The sequence below is a fragment of the Dendrobates tinctorius genome, unplaced genomic scaffold (genome assembly GCF_039654945.1).
Source record: "Dendrobates tinctorius isolate UK_male_01 unplaced genomic scaffold, ASM3965494v1 ptg000241l, whole genome shotgun sequence".
NCBI classification, from domain to species: domain Eukaryota; kingdom Metazoa; phylum Chordata; class Amphibia; order Anura; family Dendrobatidae; genus Dendrobates; species Dendrobates tinctorius.
The window spans coordinates 4,128,963-4,145,214 of record NW_027361908.1 but is presented as its reverse complement, the minus strand read 5'-3'; the positions used below and the strand labels follow the sequence as shown (position 1 = coordinate 4,145,214).

Genomic DNA, 16,252 nt, shown 5'->3' with positions numbered 1-16,252 from the left:
GTATCAATAATACATATGACGTATTAATTGCTTCTTTTTTATTTAAAATATGTATGCAACAGCCCCGGTATGGGGCTATTCTCTTCACGGTTATCCACCCCCACGCAGTGTCCACAGCCGATTGAATAACCACAGACAACAGGTCTTGGGGATAACAGCTGCTTTACTTCAGGAGAACGGGGAAATATAACATGCAGTAAGGGTTTGCAGTACACGTGGGGAATCAACAGCCAATACAGTTCAGGATTGGATTGTGACACAGAATTAAGGTTCTGGAGCTTTAAGAACCTGTATTATTTAGAAGCAGTACTTACAGGTAATTATAAGAAACTCAATCTCTTGGTGGCATAAAGGCAGAAGAGGGAATATATGACAATATGTACAGACCTGAAATCCCTTATTAATTTTCTCAGCTGGTCACGGAACATGCAGAAATATACTTGAAGTAAATAATGAATAATTTGCAGTGAGGCGGGGGACCCTCGATTTCCTCAACACGCAGAGCAATAGGTTCTTCTGTACTCATTTAGTGCGACCTAATGTTGGAGAAGCACGCCTTAAACCGAACAGTGGGGATCCAGGGTTCAAAGAGTTAAAAGTCTTTAGCCATCTTGGCTGTAGAAGTCAGGGGTAGATCCAAGGCATTAGGCCTGGCTGTAAGGCTACGTTCACACGTAGCGGAACTCTCGCGGAAATTACCGCGAGAATTCCGAATTCCATTCCGCAGGAAAATCGCATTTTAAATTCCCGCGATTTTCCTGCGGAAAAACTAGCATTTTGCAAGCGTAATTAGCTTGCAGAATTGCTAGCGTTTTCCAAGCAATCAGGAGCATCACTTGGAGAACTGATTGACAGGTTGGTCACTCTCGTCAAACATAGTGTTTGACGAGTGTGACAAACTTTTTACTATTGAGGCTGCCTATGCGATAGGATGTAAAAAATAATAAAACAAAATAAAAAATATTGTTATTCTTCCGACGTCCCGCGCTGCCTTCCCGCCTCTCTCCATGCTCCCTATCCCAGTAATCCTTTGCGAGAATTACCGCGATGACGTCCGTTCTCGCGGGATCGCGACGTCTCGCGAATGACCGCGAGACTTCGCGATCCCGCGAGAACGGACGTCATCGCTTGCAAAGCATTAATGGGACCGGGAGCGTGGAGAGAGGCGGGAAGGCTACGCGGGATGTCGGAAGGTAAGAATAACAATATTTTTTATTTTAAATTCTATTTTTTACAGGGATATGGTACCCAAAGCCCGGAGGACAGTCTCCTCTCCTCCGAACCGTGGGTACCATCCGCAAATGTTCTGCTTACTTTTCGCATGGTGTGCACAGCCACATGCGGAAAGTAAGCAGATCAATGCATTCCTATGGGTGCGGGATCGCCGCAATTCCGTTAAATTAATGAGCATGCTGCGCTTTTTACAGCGAAGCGATTCCGCCACGGTAAAAACCACAGCTTTAGCACAGCATTGCAGAATCCCATAGGAAAGCATGGGATGCTTATTTTCCGCGTTTTCGCGGCAAAATCGCACGGTTAAAACCGCCTTGAAAACGCGAAAGAACCGCCACGTGTGAACGCAGCCTAAGTCTTGAGATGATGAAAAGGATGAACTTCCAGGCATAGAACCTGGGGGTGTCGGGACCCTTCACATGAAGTCTGCTCTGGGTCACATCTTGAACCCGACTCTTTGGGGTCTTTCCAGATCTCTGTCTTGTCTAGACAGAGACTGGAAGTAGCTCCCCCTATTGAACCTTGGTGACAGGGTGACTGACCAATAGGATAACTCTCAATTCTTGTGTCAGACTTCACATTGTGAGAATAATATAAATCATGAGTATATGAGATTAGTGAGTAGTGGATTCATTTAAACCATATAACAGTAAATGGATAACTTAGGGGTGAGTTGAGGTGTACAAAAGCTACTCACGGTCCAGGGTTACTTAAAGGGGCATACCCAGTCTGGACCGGGTCACTACATGATCTGTGTATTTTATTTATAATGGGATAAGGAGGGTAATTCAATTTTGTATATTTTGTAGCCCAGTAGGGGACTTGAACCTGCGATCGTCAAATCAGTTATACTGTACTGCCATGCTGTTGTTAAAATCTCAGTCACCTATGCCAATCAGAGGCTGGTCTTCACACCAGTACCGTCATGGAAGGCATTGGGGTCTCTAGTAGGCCTCCGACTGCAATGGCAACCCATCGGCACTCTGAGATCATGTTGTGGGGCATGTGGAAAGGCGCCCATCTTGTTTTGCATGCTTTTTATGCTGCTGTAAGAGATTGGCAGCGGCTCTGCTCACTGCTATTCTAGGCAGATGATGGTAGTGTAAAACGCCTATTATCTGCCAGTAATGATGCAGGCTCATCTCCTGAGCCCAAATCAAAGACAGGCACCCGACATATGACATAGGCTTAAGGGCATAATATTGCCACTTTATTGATAATATAGTCCTATAGTTAATAGTATGAATCGATTGCTGATAAAGGGCCATTATGGTAGAGCAATTGATTTCCACATTCAGATCAGTTTGTGGTCAGCAAAGTAATTAGTAGCTGTGTAAGGGTCTTTTTAAACACCTGTATAGAATTGACAGTGACCTTGCACGTCCGTTTGTGCTTATTGACTACTTCCTGGTGGGAACTTGTTTACAGGTTTACAGGTGCAATGTTATCATAGCCGCAACTATCATTGTACTGTTTACTTAGAGTCCCAGCCTATATTAGAGATCTATTATTTAAAGGTGTTTTTTCTTCACTATATATTGGAGATTCAGAACTGGTACACAAGTCATAATGCAACTGATAAATGAGAGTTTGATGCAGTGTGTCTGGTCAATATCATGGATTGGTAAGTTACATGTATGGCGCCCATTTGCCAGTCGCGCTCACATTGTGCAGTGCCACTTGATCAATTCTTTTGTATTAACTTTCCTACTAAATCTTTCAAACTGAGAATTGCACTCTAGGTGAAAATTGCTGTCAAACAAGTCTGTGTTTTTTTCCGATTTGCTTAGCTTTTTCTTCATCACGTAATCTGACAAAAAAGCAGGTTCTTAGTTGCCCTATGGGTGTGTTATACCTACCTTTTGGAGTACTACAAACACTCTATACACAATGCCAGTTGTGACTTCTTACATCTATGCAGCCAAAGCAAACTTCATGGATTCCCTTCAGACAGCATGGTTTTCCTTAAAAGTCTTCTACTAATCTTATGCAGATCCCATGTGAAACTATAACATCTACCAACCTGCATCATCATGAAAGTCCATAATACATTATATTGTCCATTCTGCCCTAGATACTAGATTGAGTGATGGCAACTATTTTTGCGGCTGCCTCATAAGCACATTGCTTAAATTGTCAAACTCCCTCTAGAGGTTCCTTTAACCCTTTCCTGAAACATTTTTAAAATAATAATCTTTATATAGCGCCAACATATTCCGCAGCGCTTTACAGTTTAACAGTTTCAAAACACAAGTGTCATGGTTAGGACATGGTTCATGTCCTGTTCTGACAGGGTTAACATTGCCGGCCTCTCTTTGGATCTGGGAGGGGTATTTATGCTCACTCCATACTGGCATTCTCTGTCAGTTATACTGCTATTCTGGTGTGTCTGACCCCTGGTGTGCGTGTACTCTGCATTGTTTGTTTGCTTCCCGTGTATGACCCGGCTTGTTCCTTCACTCTGTACTCCGTCTCTCGTTTTTGGTACCATTGTCTTTTCTGGTTCTGACCTCCTGGCTTGGCTATCGTTACTCCGTTACAGTTTACCCCTATTGTACCGTCTAATACCTGTTCTGGTTTTCTGATCTATTGCTACGTCCTGACTATTCTTTCTGTCTTAGCCCTTTGGTACTGTCCTGCTATCTCGTGCCTTGACCCGGCTTGATCTGGTGTCTGTCTCTGTCTATGCTCCTTGGTAACATTGTCCTGTAGTTACCCTTCTAGGAGTTTCCCTGCAGCTCCTAGCTCTGTGGAGCTTAGGCCATGCCCCCAGCAGTCATGTGATTCAGGTCCTGGAGCATGCATTGTCACCACTGCTGCTCGCTCCGCAGGTATCTTTGTGCACAGTCTTTGTACTCAGGACACGCGCCCTGGCTCAGTGAGCAAGTGCAGTGCGGTGTTCCTGACACTATAACTGACCGTTTCAGTTTTTTTTTCCTCTGAAGGAAAAAAAAAAAAAGTGTGTGTTATCCTCATGGATCCCATACAAGCCTTGGCTGATCAGGTCAAGCACCTGACCCAAATGTTCCATAAACTCAATGTGGAACAGCGCACGATGGCCCATACCCAGCAACAGTTGGTGGTTACTGTGCAGGGGGCTGTCGATGCAGGGGCTTCTAGTTCTGGGGGTAGGGATGTGTCATTAGCGTCCCCCGAATCTCCAGTCAAATTGCCCGATCCCTTCTCAGGGGATAAAAAGGAGTTCAGGTCTTTCAGAGAAGGATGCAAGCTTTTTTTTTCTCTAAGGCCCCGCTCCTCTGGGGATGAGTTCCAGAGGGTGGGGGTCATTATTTCCCTACTTCGGGGGGCTCCGCAAGCATGGGCTTTCTCTCTGTCTTCCTCTGCTCCTGAACGTATGTCAGTGAACTTGTGCTTTGAGGCTCTGGGGCACATTTATGACGAGCCTGATAGAGTGCGTCTGGCAGAGGATATGGTGATGAGTGTGACACAGGGGAGGCACTCTGCTGAATGGTTCTGCTCAGAGTTTAGACGTTGGACCGCCGAAGTATCCTGGAATGACGCCGCCCTGAGGGGGTTGTTTCGCAGGGGCCTTTCTGACCATCTGCAGGACGCTCTGGCATTACATCCGCCTCCTGATACCCTGGAGGACGCCATGATGCAGGCGGTCTGTATGGACCGGAGACTCCGTGCTAGAGGAATGATGCAACAAGAGTCTCCCTTGTACCCCAAATTGTGTGACACTTCACCCGTATCTGAGCCCATGAACGTTGGGTCAGTCTCGGTTAAGGAGAAAGAGAGAAGGCACCGCAGAGACAACCTACTATGTTTTTACTGTGGAGCCTCTGGACATTGGAAAAGGAATTGTCCCTCCTGCCCTTCTTCAGAGAAACCTTCAGAGAAACGACTGAGTCTGGGCAACAATCGAGGAGGTTGTCCAGACTCCCAGGTACATTTTTTCTCACGTATAAAAATGGTCCTCCAGGTTGAATTGGAAATTGCTGGCGGTCCTGTTATGACCACCGCCTTTGTTGACTGTGGTTCCTCCATTAATCTGATTGATGCCCAAGTTGTGACTCTTAATAAGATAGGGACAGTCAGGTTAAAAGACCCTGTTAAAATTGTGGCTGTGGATTCATCCCCTCTCACCCGGGATGGAATTTGTTTTATGTCTGAAGTTTTTTCTATGAAAGTGGGTTCCACTCATGTGGAAAATTTAAGTTATTTCGTTATGAATAATCTGCCTGCAGGACTGGTATTGGGAATGCCCTGGTTGCAACGCCACAATCCTCTTATTGATTGGGTGAAGGGGGAGATCACCCGTTGGGGATGTAATGATAATGGTTTGTGTTGTAACCCGGTTCCTTTTGTCAATCCGATAAAATCTGTATCTGTGTCATCTGTCGGTCTGGAGGGTATTCCGGAGTACCTGAGAGACCTTAAAGATGTGTTTTCCGAAAGCGAGGCCGAGGCGCTCCCACCACATAGACCATATGATTGTGCTATCGATTTAGTACCTGGAGCCAAATTACCCAAGGCTCGTTTGTTTAATTTGTCCGGACCTGAGCGCCAAGCTATGAAAGAGTACATTAAAGAAAGCCTTCGCAAGGGGCATATTCGGCCCTCGGTCTCACCCGTGGCAGCGGGGTTTTTCTTTGTAAAGAAAAAAGATGGTGGGTTGCGACCGTGCCTCGACTTTCGAGAACCGAACAAAATTACTGTTAAGAACACGTACCCTCTCCCGTTGATTCCTGATCTATGCAATCAACTCACGGGGGCCAAATGGTTTTCTAAGCTCGATCTACGAGGGGCTTATAACCTTATAAGGATCCGGGAGGGGGACGAATGGAAAACAGCGTTCCTGACAACTGAGGGGCTGTTTGAAAACCTGGTTATGCCCTTCGGCCTCACTAATGCTCCTGCGGTTTTTCAGAACTTTATTAATGTTGTTTTTTCTGACTTGATTGGACGTTATATAGTCATTTACCTGGATGACATTTTGATTTACTCTGAGGACAGTCAGTCACACTTGCATCATCTGCGTACGGTGCTTATGAGACTCCGGCAGAACCATTTGTATGCTAAGCTGGAGAAGTGCTCATTTTTTATGCAAGAACTGTCTTTTCTGAGTGTAATTGTATCCGGGCAGGGATTCCGCATGGATCCAGGGAAGGTTCAGGCCATTACAAATTGGGTGCAGCCTCATGACCTGAAGGGGTTGCAGCGATTTCTGGGCTTCGCTAATTATTATAGGAAGTTCATTAAAGGGTTCTCGCAGGTGGTAAAACCCTTGACGGACCTCACTCTTAAAGGGGCAGATGTAAAAATTTGGTCTGTGGCTGCAAAAAATTCCTTCCTGGTATTAAAGAAGTGTTTTACTACAGCCCCTGTGTTGATACAACCCGATTCGTCAAGACCTTTTATCGTCGAGGTCGACGCTTCGGAGGTGGGGGTGGGGTCAGTATTGTCACAGGGCCCCTCTACCCTGACTAACCTCAAACCCTGTGCCTTTTTCTCTAAGAAGTTCTCGTCGGCCGAGAGAAACTATGATGTCGGTAACAGGGAACTGTTAGCAGTTAAATTGGCCTTTGAAGAATGGAGGCATTTTTTGGAGGGGGCCGCTCATCCCATTACGGTCGTCACTGATCATAAAAACCTGGCCTATATCGAGTCTGCTAAGAGATTGACCCCCAGACAGGCTCGGTGGGCACTTTTTTTTTTCTCGATTTCAATTTACCATCACGTTCCGACCAGGGTCTAAAAATCTAAAGGCAGATGCCTTATCCCGAAGTTTTGATTCTGTGTCCCCTCCGGAACCTCCTTCCTCCATTCTTCATCCGGGAGTGGTTGTAGCCGAAATCTCCTCTGAGTTACAGAGAGAGATTCTGGAAGCACAAGCACAAGCTCCCAGGAATAAACCCCCAGGTAAATTGTTTGTACCCGAACAATTCCGTCCCACACTCCTTCAAGAATTTCATGACTCTATGTTAAGTGCACACCCTGGTATTGCATCTACCCGGGGGGCAGTAGCTAGGGGTTTTTGGTGGCCCTCTATGGGTACTGATATAAAAAGGTTTGTGAATACTTGTGGGGTGTGCGCGCGCTCTAAAAGCTCTCAGGTCCGGCCGGCCGGGGAATTGGTGCCTTTGCCAATTCCGGATAAACCATGGACACACCTGTCCATGGACTTTATCACTAACCTTCCACCTTCCAAGGGCAACTCAGTGGTATGGGTAGTGGTTGATAGATTTTCTAAGCAAGCCCACTTTGTGCCATTACCTGCGTTACCATCTGCTGAAACCTTGGCTCGTTTGTTTATACAGCACATTGTTCGACTGCATGGAGTGCCTGTGAACGTGGTGTCGGACAGGGGTGTGCAATTTGTGGCCAGGTTTTGGAGAGCGTTTTGTATGAAGTTGGGGGTCACGTTGTCATTCTCCTCTGCCTATCACCCGGAATCTAACGGACAAACGGAACGCACCAACCAGTCATTGGAGCAGATTCTGAGATGCCTGGCCTCCTCCAGACAGGAAGACTGGTGTGAGGTATTGCCCATGGCAGAATTTGCATTCAACTGTCGGCTTAATCAGTCTACCGGAAAGCCTCTCTTTCTGGTCAATTATGGGTTTGTTCCGCAGTTTGGGGAATTTTCCCGTATGGATTCGGATTGCCCTGGTGCCGAGGGGATGGTACAACAATTAAAAACCCTCTGGAAGGAGGTACAGGGGAACATCTCCAAAGCCCAGAAGAAGTTCAAACATTTTGCAGACAGGAGGAGGGGGGTGGTTCCTGCGTTGACAGTGGGGCAAAAAGTCTGGTTGTCCACTCGTAACATCAAACTTAAAATACCCTCTATGAAGTTGGGCCCCAAATTTATTGGCCCATACAAGATTGTAGAGGTGATCATCCCGGTGGCATACAGATTACAGTTGCCCACCTCCTTCAAAATCTCTAACGTCTTCCACAGGTCCCTATTAAAACCTGTGGGGACAGTTAGAGAAGATCCCTCATCCGTGGCTCCACCAGTGTTGGTAGAGGGTCAACTGGAGTACGAGGTAGGGCACATCGTTGATTCGCGGTGGGTGCGCCGGAGACTTCAGTACCTTATCCATTGGAAGGGATATTCCGTTGAGGATCGATCGTGGGTTCCGGCCAGTTCGGCGCACGCTGATCGACTGGTGCGGGCTTTTCATGCCAGGTACCCTGAGAAACCTGGGGGTCCGGTGGCCCCCCATTAAAGTGGGGGTACTGTCATGGTTAGGACATGGTTAATGTCCTGTTCTGACAGGGTTAACATTGCCGGCCTCTCTTTGGATCTGGGAGGGGTATTTATGCTCACTCCATACTGGCATTCTCTGTCAGTTATACTGCTATTCTGGTGTGTCTGAACCCTGGTGTGCGTGTACTCTGCATTGTTTGTTTGCTTCCCGTGTATGACCCGGCTTGTTCCTTCACTCTGTACTCCGTCTCTCGTTTTTGGTACCATTGTCTTTTCTGGTTCTGACCTCCTGGCTTGGCTATCGTTACTCCGTTACAGTTTACCCCTATTGTACCGTCTAATACCTGTTCTGGTTTTCTGATCTATTGCTACGTCCTGACTATTCTTTCTGTCTTAGCCCTTCGGTACTGTCCTGCTATCTCGTGCCTTGACCCGGCTTGATCTGGTGTCTGTCTCTGTCTATGCTCCTTGGTAACATTGTCCTGTAGTTACCCTTCTAGGAGTTTCCCTGCAGCTCCTAGCTCTGTGGAGCTTAGGCCACGCCCCCAGCAGTCATGTGATTCAGGTCCTGGAGCATGCATTGTCACCACTGCTGCTCGCTCCGCAGGTATCTTTGTGCACAGTCTTTGTACTCAGGACACGCGCCCTGGCTCAGTGAGCAAGTGCAGTGCGGTGTTCCTGACAACAAGTCATAAGTAACAACGTTAACAATACAATAATTAAAGCAAAATAAGACGACCCTGCTCGTGAGCGCTTACAATCTACAATGAGGTGGGGGAGATGCAAAGTACAGGTGTGTATTTACAATGATGGTCCAGCCATCTTGAGGGAGTGAGGGATGGATGGAGATAGTGAATGGGCTACACACGCACACTTGCACATAAAATGGCTTTGATTAGTGAACGTGATAGGCCGCTCTGAACAGATGCGCTTTGAGGGAGCGCGTAAAACTGTGCAAATTGTGGATAGTCCTAATTTCTTGGGGTAGAGCATTCCACAGGATTGGCGCAGCGCGGGAGAAGTCTTGGAGTCGGGAGTGGGAGGTGCGGATTAGTGCAGAGGTTAGTCAAAGGTCATTTGCACAGCGCAGCGGTCAGTTAGGCCTATAGACAGAAATGAGGGAGGAGATGTAGGGGAGTGCCGCACTGTGGAGAGCTTTATGGGTGAGAACAAGTACTTTGAATTGGATCCTATGATGAATGGGCAGCCAGTGTAACGATTGTCGAAGAGCAGATGCGTCCAAGTACTGATTAGCCAGATGGATGACCCTGGCTAATGTTGTGAAATAAAGTGATTTATGTCACTGTGATTGTGCTGATATGTTGCTGCTGTCTGAGGAATCTCCAGATCGGTTCATCACTAACACTAATAGACAGACTTTTTTTTGCATAATGTGAATGTCAGTAGACTGATTTTGGCTTATATCTTGGCTCACCAATCGCCTATATGTCCCTGTTCATTTCTGAGTTGGTACGTACGCACAACATATGCAAAAGGAAATGATTCTGCCACATAAATCGATGAACGGATACATAGAACCCAAAGGAACTGTCATTACAAGAATCATCTGGCATTGACTCTGCTGTTACATGCTGGCAACTTTTTATTTTTTAAATATTGTATAGGATAAGTAGTGCATTGCACATTCCTATACAGTGGACGCCTCAAAAATAGTTTGTATTGCAGTATACTTTTGTTTTTAACTTGAAGGAGGTTTTTGGACAATGTATGCCACACATATATGCATTATATATACCGAATTTAAAGTACTATTCCATCATTTTTTTTTATTTCACTACCGGAGTGGTGCTGAAAATCCAAGACCCCTGCCCCCTGTTTGATACTCGCCTTCTGCATTTTCATCTGCTTTTGCCACCACTCCGGTCCGTCTCTGCAGTTTGTGACCTCCCTGCTGCTCCAGTGTTTCAAGGAGTGAGCCAGACGTTACTAATCAATGTAAGTCTATGGGATCCTTGTTCTGGCTCTCATAGACTTGCAATTGGAGCTTGTGAGATAACTTCTGACTTCCGGCCACTGCACTCACAAGATGGCACCAGAGCCGTGACGACGCCAGAGGATGAGTTTCTGATCGGGTGCAGGGAACTTGTGTTTAAGGCACCACTCCAGCGGTGAAAAAAACCCCAAAACATGGGAGTGGTGCTTTGAGTAAACATAAGACTAACCTAAATAGCCCAATACTTTTTAATTTCAATTGTAGCAAATTATCAGGACATTTATTTAAGCCAATTGTCCCCAACATGTGGCTTGTGGGTTCATGATATGCGGCTCGCAGCTGTTTGCCATCTTGCTGCATTAGTACCAGGTCTAGCAAGCAGCTATAAAGAGCAGGTCTCCAGATGATGAATTTTGTGACTATCCTGGCCCAGAAGAGCAGATTAGGATATGCATGCACTGTTTGCTGAAAGTGGGAGAGATAAATACGGCCGCAGCAAACAAATGTGTGAGGGTGGGTTTTTTTTGTGTGCTTTCATTGCATTTGTTTTTTAATGTTCATTATTAACATTTATTTTATTTTTTGTAATTGTGGCAAAGCTGAAAATTATTTTTTCATTAGTTTTTTATCATATTAAATGATTTTAAGCATTATTTAATTACTTTAAAAAGGCCTCTGGTAGAGAATGAGGAAGGACAAAAAAGAACACCTCCATTGGGGGGGTGAAAAGGAAATATATATACCACACACACACACACACACATACACACTGTATACGCCGTACGCACCCCACACACACACACACACACACACTGTATACGCCATACGCAGCCTCTTGTGCTGTACCACCAGCGGAACACCGTCACGGACACGCCGCAGGGATCAGCGGAATGATTCACTGACCGCCGCCAACTTTGTACAGGAGGAGCGCATGCGCAGTTTTAATGTGACCGCCGCTATTTGCACAAAGATGACGGCGGTCTGATATACTGCGCCTGCGTGAATTCCGTGTAGGCGCGCAGTGATTCATTCGGCTGATCCCGGCAGCAGATGCGCGACTTGTCTACAGGCAGAGGAAGCCGGTCACATTAAAGGGGTTTTCCCACGAACGAAAGTTCATTTTAAAAATTGTCTTTGTCTGACCGTGTACAGAGCATACCACAGCTCCTGGGCAGGAGAGGAAGCAAAGGACAATACTGATATTACAGCAGGGGATCACGGGGATTCATTTTGTGAGGTAAAATATTTCACTGACTGTTTTTAAACAATATTTTACCTCACAAAATGTATCCTCTGCGATCTCCTGCTGTAATGTCAGTATTGTCTTTTGCTTCCTCCCCTGCCCAGGAGCTGTGGGGAGACAGCTCAAATGAGAGAACCCATGAGGGAAGAAGACAACACAGTGGTGGAGAGAGAGAGAGCAGACAAGGGGGAGAGCACACGGGGTACACAGGTCAAAAAAGAGATGACATGAGAGGAGAAGACAGCAGATGGGGGAGAGAAAAAGCGCTCAGGGGTGAGAGACAGAGCACAGGGGGGGAGACAGCTCAAACGGGACAGCACATGAGGGAAGAACACAGCACAAGAAGGAGAGAGACAGCAGACAAGGGGGATAGCACATGGGGTAGACAGGTCAAAGAAGAGAGCATCGACAGGAAAAGTCAGCACATGGGGAAAGAGAGCGTGGATAGGTGGGTGAGCACATGTGGGGGGAGAGATTCTCAACGCTGCAATGCCTGCCCCCATCATGACATTATCGCCCTCCCGATGCGATAGCATCAGGCCTCCATCTAGTATATGTATAATTATATAACTTTTTTTGTAATTGCAATAAACCCGAAAATTATTTTTCATTTCACTTAATTGTTTTCATCATTTCAGAATTCAATACTGTTATCATTCTCTTGTATTCTTTGTAATTGTAGCAATGATGCATATTTTTATATTCCTACCAAAAGCCTGATGAATAAAATGGTAAAATCATAAAAACACCTCCAACACGGGTGATGTAAATATGACCTTAGGCCTGAACAGGCTTTTAGCCTTTGGATACTATGGTGCTGCCTAATATGTCCTGATACAAAAAAGAACATGACTTTAAAGGGGTTGACCACCATTTTGGTAATCCTTTCATGTGAACTAACTGCTGTAGATGAGCTCTTTTGTAAATATCTTGCGTTCCCAAATCTTTCTGTAACCTCTCCTCTCCTGGTCACATGATATCTGGCTGAGAATACACAAAGTTCATGTGATGTCATGTAAGATTTCTCCCTGACATCCTAGCTTTGGATAGTCATGTGACTTTCGTGCTGTGTGGGTGAGCAGGGTTGTGGACAACCTCTTTAAAGGGGTATTCCCATCTCCAAGTTACTATCCCAATATATAGTAGATATAATGGTTATATTGGCAAATACTTCCAATTAGAAATGTAGTATAGTTCTTCTGATAAGTTTCTTACCCCATGTGCAGGACATTGCAGTTGCTTAGGTATCCATGGTTATGACCTCTCATATAGTGATAGTGGTCGTAACCATGGATACCTAAGTTACTGTAATGCCCTGTACATGAAGTAAGAAGCATAACTTATCAGAACTATACTACATTTCTAATTAGAGGTATTTGCTAATAGTATTATCATTACACCTGCTACATATTGTAATAGGATCTTGGAGATGGGATTACTCCTTTTAAGCATGTTCTTATCAGTATGTATATCATATTAGTGACATTTTTACCTGTATTTTATGGATAGTAAATCTTTTAAAAAAATTTATCACATGCTAGATCTGTTCTTGTTAGGGGCATATATACTACAGATCTTTCAGTGTAATTACAATGTACTATCAGAAATGGACGGCAGATTGCAACACTTTTTTTCTTGTTTATTCCAGCTCAATGTGCTTCATACAGAACTAGCAAAGCAGCTGGCAGACAGAATGGTGCTGCCATTGATACAGTTCCGTGAAAAGGACCTCACAGGTAAATTACCTCTTTTTCATAGTTGGAAAAGGTTTTAGTCCTTCACAGAAAATAATAAATTTCCTAAATAAAGTGAGGCTAAAAAAGAACTGTGAATTTGGTTTGATTCTTTTTTTCCCTTTTATTTTTAATTACTTTTTGTCCGTTTTCTGAAAGCTCAAGATCAGTACATATAATAAATCTGCAGTTTATAATTTACCACATACCGTATGTTTATTGCTTAGGTTTTTAAATTAATTTATTTTTCATTATTTTGTTTTACAGAAGTAAGCACATTAAAAGATCTTTTTCTTCTTGCTAGCAATGGTATGTCTGTTTTCTAATACAGATTTTTCTTTTTAAATTAAATTATTCTAATATTTGTCCCATGACATTCACTCATGCTTTACAGAAATATTTGTTCATTGAATGTTGGATTTGGTTCTTTTCAGAGCATGACCTATCAATGGCTAAGTACAGCAGGTTGCCCAAAAAGAGAGAGAATGAAAAAGTAAGCAATAACCTGTTAAACTAGACATTCATGATTAAATGTATGAAAAAAGACAATTGCTTGAGTCCTATTCCTCAGTGACATCCAGAATGAGTTTTATATGTTCAAAATGCACAGTTTTTGTTCTGAGAAAGTGTAGTTGTTAGCAATTGGAAAATGCTGGTATTTTATAGTAATACATTACACATATAATGTCATACATAAGGACATGTCTACATGGACACTTGTATTATTTGATTACTTGCTGTGAAATATTATTGGTAGCGTTGGGCAAAAAGATTTCACGATCCTAGTCAAGCATCTCTGGTAGTCCGTGGCCACTTAATCACAGTCTTACAGACCTCCTCTTACCATCCAGCATCCCCGGCACCACTTCGGAATTGTAGGACCAGCATGATCGTCTGTGTCACATTGCAACGACACCATCACCCAGGGGCTACTGATCAGAAGAGGTGCCACAGATGTGGATGTTCAGGTGGAGCGTTGCAGGGCTCTAGTCAAGCAACCATGAACTTCTAACATGACCACTGGACCAGGATTCTATGAATCTTTTAGCTCAGTGTGAATTTCTGACATTTATATTTTTACAGTTTTAGCCGCATCTTAGAAAATTGGTATAATTAGACAGTGCCTGTAAAAAAACAAGCAGTTTCACAATTTACTTATTAAAATTCTGCACTGTTATTCTAAAAACTTTACTTTTTGCTTACATTTAGTCGCCTACTGTCCATCTCTGAAATTTAGTAGCCGTGGCCAAACAGAGCTTGTAAGCGCTGCACTGAAACTGTAGCTCACTCGTACGTAGTTTGTGATCTGGCAAGCTTCAGTGTAACAGAGCTCCTTCAGTGCTGCACAGACAAAGCTGCCTCTTATAGCCACATCAGAGAGAGTACAGTTTTGGCCAACGGATCAACAATACCGCTGGTCTAAGCATGTCAATCAAGAAGAATCGACAGAGAAACTAAGAAGGACGGAGGGCACCGCTGCACACTAATATGAGGGGGTTGTTAAATAGTACTGAAAAAGGACAAGGAAAAAAGAACATACCAACAGAAATGGGAGCACCCAAGTTGTGTAAAAGGCTATACTTTATTAGAAAAGCCATCTTGTTAGTGTCGCGGTGCAGCAGTTGTCTATAAAGTTGGGTTTAGTCTAGACTGTGCATGCACCAATCGGGCTGTGTCGTGCATGCGCAAACCGAAGCCCATATTATACAGATATCCATTGTTTGCTTCTTTGTCACAATATATGACATATCATTTGCTAATTGCCCTTGAGCCTTTGTTGTATTCACTGCGTGCTTTGTGGGAATAGCTGTGGGTTGTCATTGCCACAATTTTGTGGCATGATTGGATTGTGTGCTTCAGTTTTTAAATGTTTTTAACAATTGTTGTGCCTTTGAAGCATGTGCATTAGGTTTTTCTATTAAAGTATAGTCGCTTACAAAACTTGGGTGTTCCCATTTCTGTGGGCATGATCTTTTTTCTTGTCATTCTTCAATCAAGAAGGATCGCCCACCCCCCCAGTAAGCAGAAAGATGAGACATTTTGGGTGCTCCAGAGAAGTAAGGATGATACACACCTTTTTAAGAGTATTTCAAAATGTTTTATATATATAGTTGTGGCCAAAAGTATTGACACCCCTGCAATTTTGTCAGATAATACTCAGTTTCTTCCTGAAAATGATTGCAAACACAAATTCTTTGTTATTATTGTCTTCATTTAATTTGTCTTAAATGAAAAAACACAAAAAGAATTGTCCTAAAGCCAAATTGGATATAATTCCATACCAAACATAAAAGAGGGTGGACAAAAGTATTGGCACGGTTCGAAAAATCATGTGATGCTTCTCTAATTTGTGTAATTAACAGCACCTGTAACTTACCTGTGGCACCTAACAGGTGTTGGCAATAACTAAATCACACATGCAGCCAGTTGACATGGATTAAAGTTGACTCAACCTCTGTCCTGTGTCCTTGTGTGTACCACATTGAGCATGGAGAAAAGAAAGAAGACCAAAGAACTGTCTGAGGACTTGAGAAACCAAATTGTGAGGAAGCATGAGCAATCTCAAGGCTACAAGTCCATCTCCAAAGACCTGAATGTTGCTGTGTCTACCGTGCGCAGTGTCATCAAGAAGTTTAAAGCCCATGGCACTGTGGCTAACCTCCCTAGATGTGGACGGAAAATAAAAATTGACAAGAGATTTCAACGCAAGATTGTGCGGATGTTGGATAAAGAACCTTGACTAACATCCAAACAAGTTCAAGCTGCCCTGCAGTCTGAGGGTACAACAGTGTCAACCCGTACTATCCGTCGGCGTCTGAATGAAAAGGGACTGTGTATGGTAGGAGACCCAGGAAGACCCCACTTCTTACCCCGAGACATAAAAAAGCCAGGCTGGAGTTTGCCAAAACTTA

The 16,252-nt window shown here is 44.2% G+C and overlaps 1 protein-coding gene across 2 annotated transcripts in view; it reads left to right on the top strand.

The window, feature by feature from the left end:
- Positions 1-16,252, top strand: part of APPL2 (adaptor protein, phosphotyrosine interacting with PH domain and leucine zipper 2) — a 126,641-nt gene that overhangs the window by 72,861 nt on the left and 37,528 nt on the right. For both annotated transcript variants that reach the window (XM_073556923.1, XM_073556922.1), the window contains exons 5-7: positions 13,256-13,343; positions 13,608-13,649; positions 13,775-13,833. In XM_073556923.1, coding sequence (XP_073413024.1) covers positions 13,256-13,343; positions 13,608-13,649; positions 13,775-13,833 — 189 coding nt within the window. The remainder of the gene's footprint in view (positions 1-13,255; positions 13,344-13,607; positions 13,650-13,774; positions 13,834-16,252) is intronic.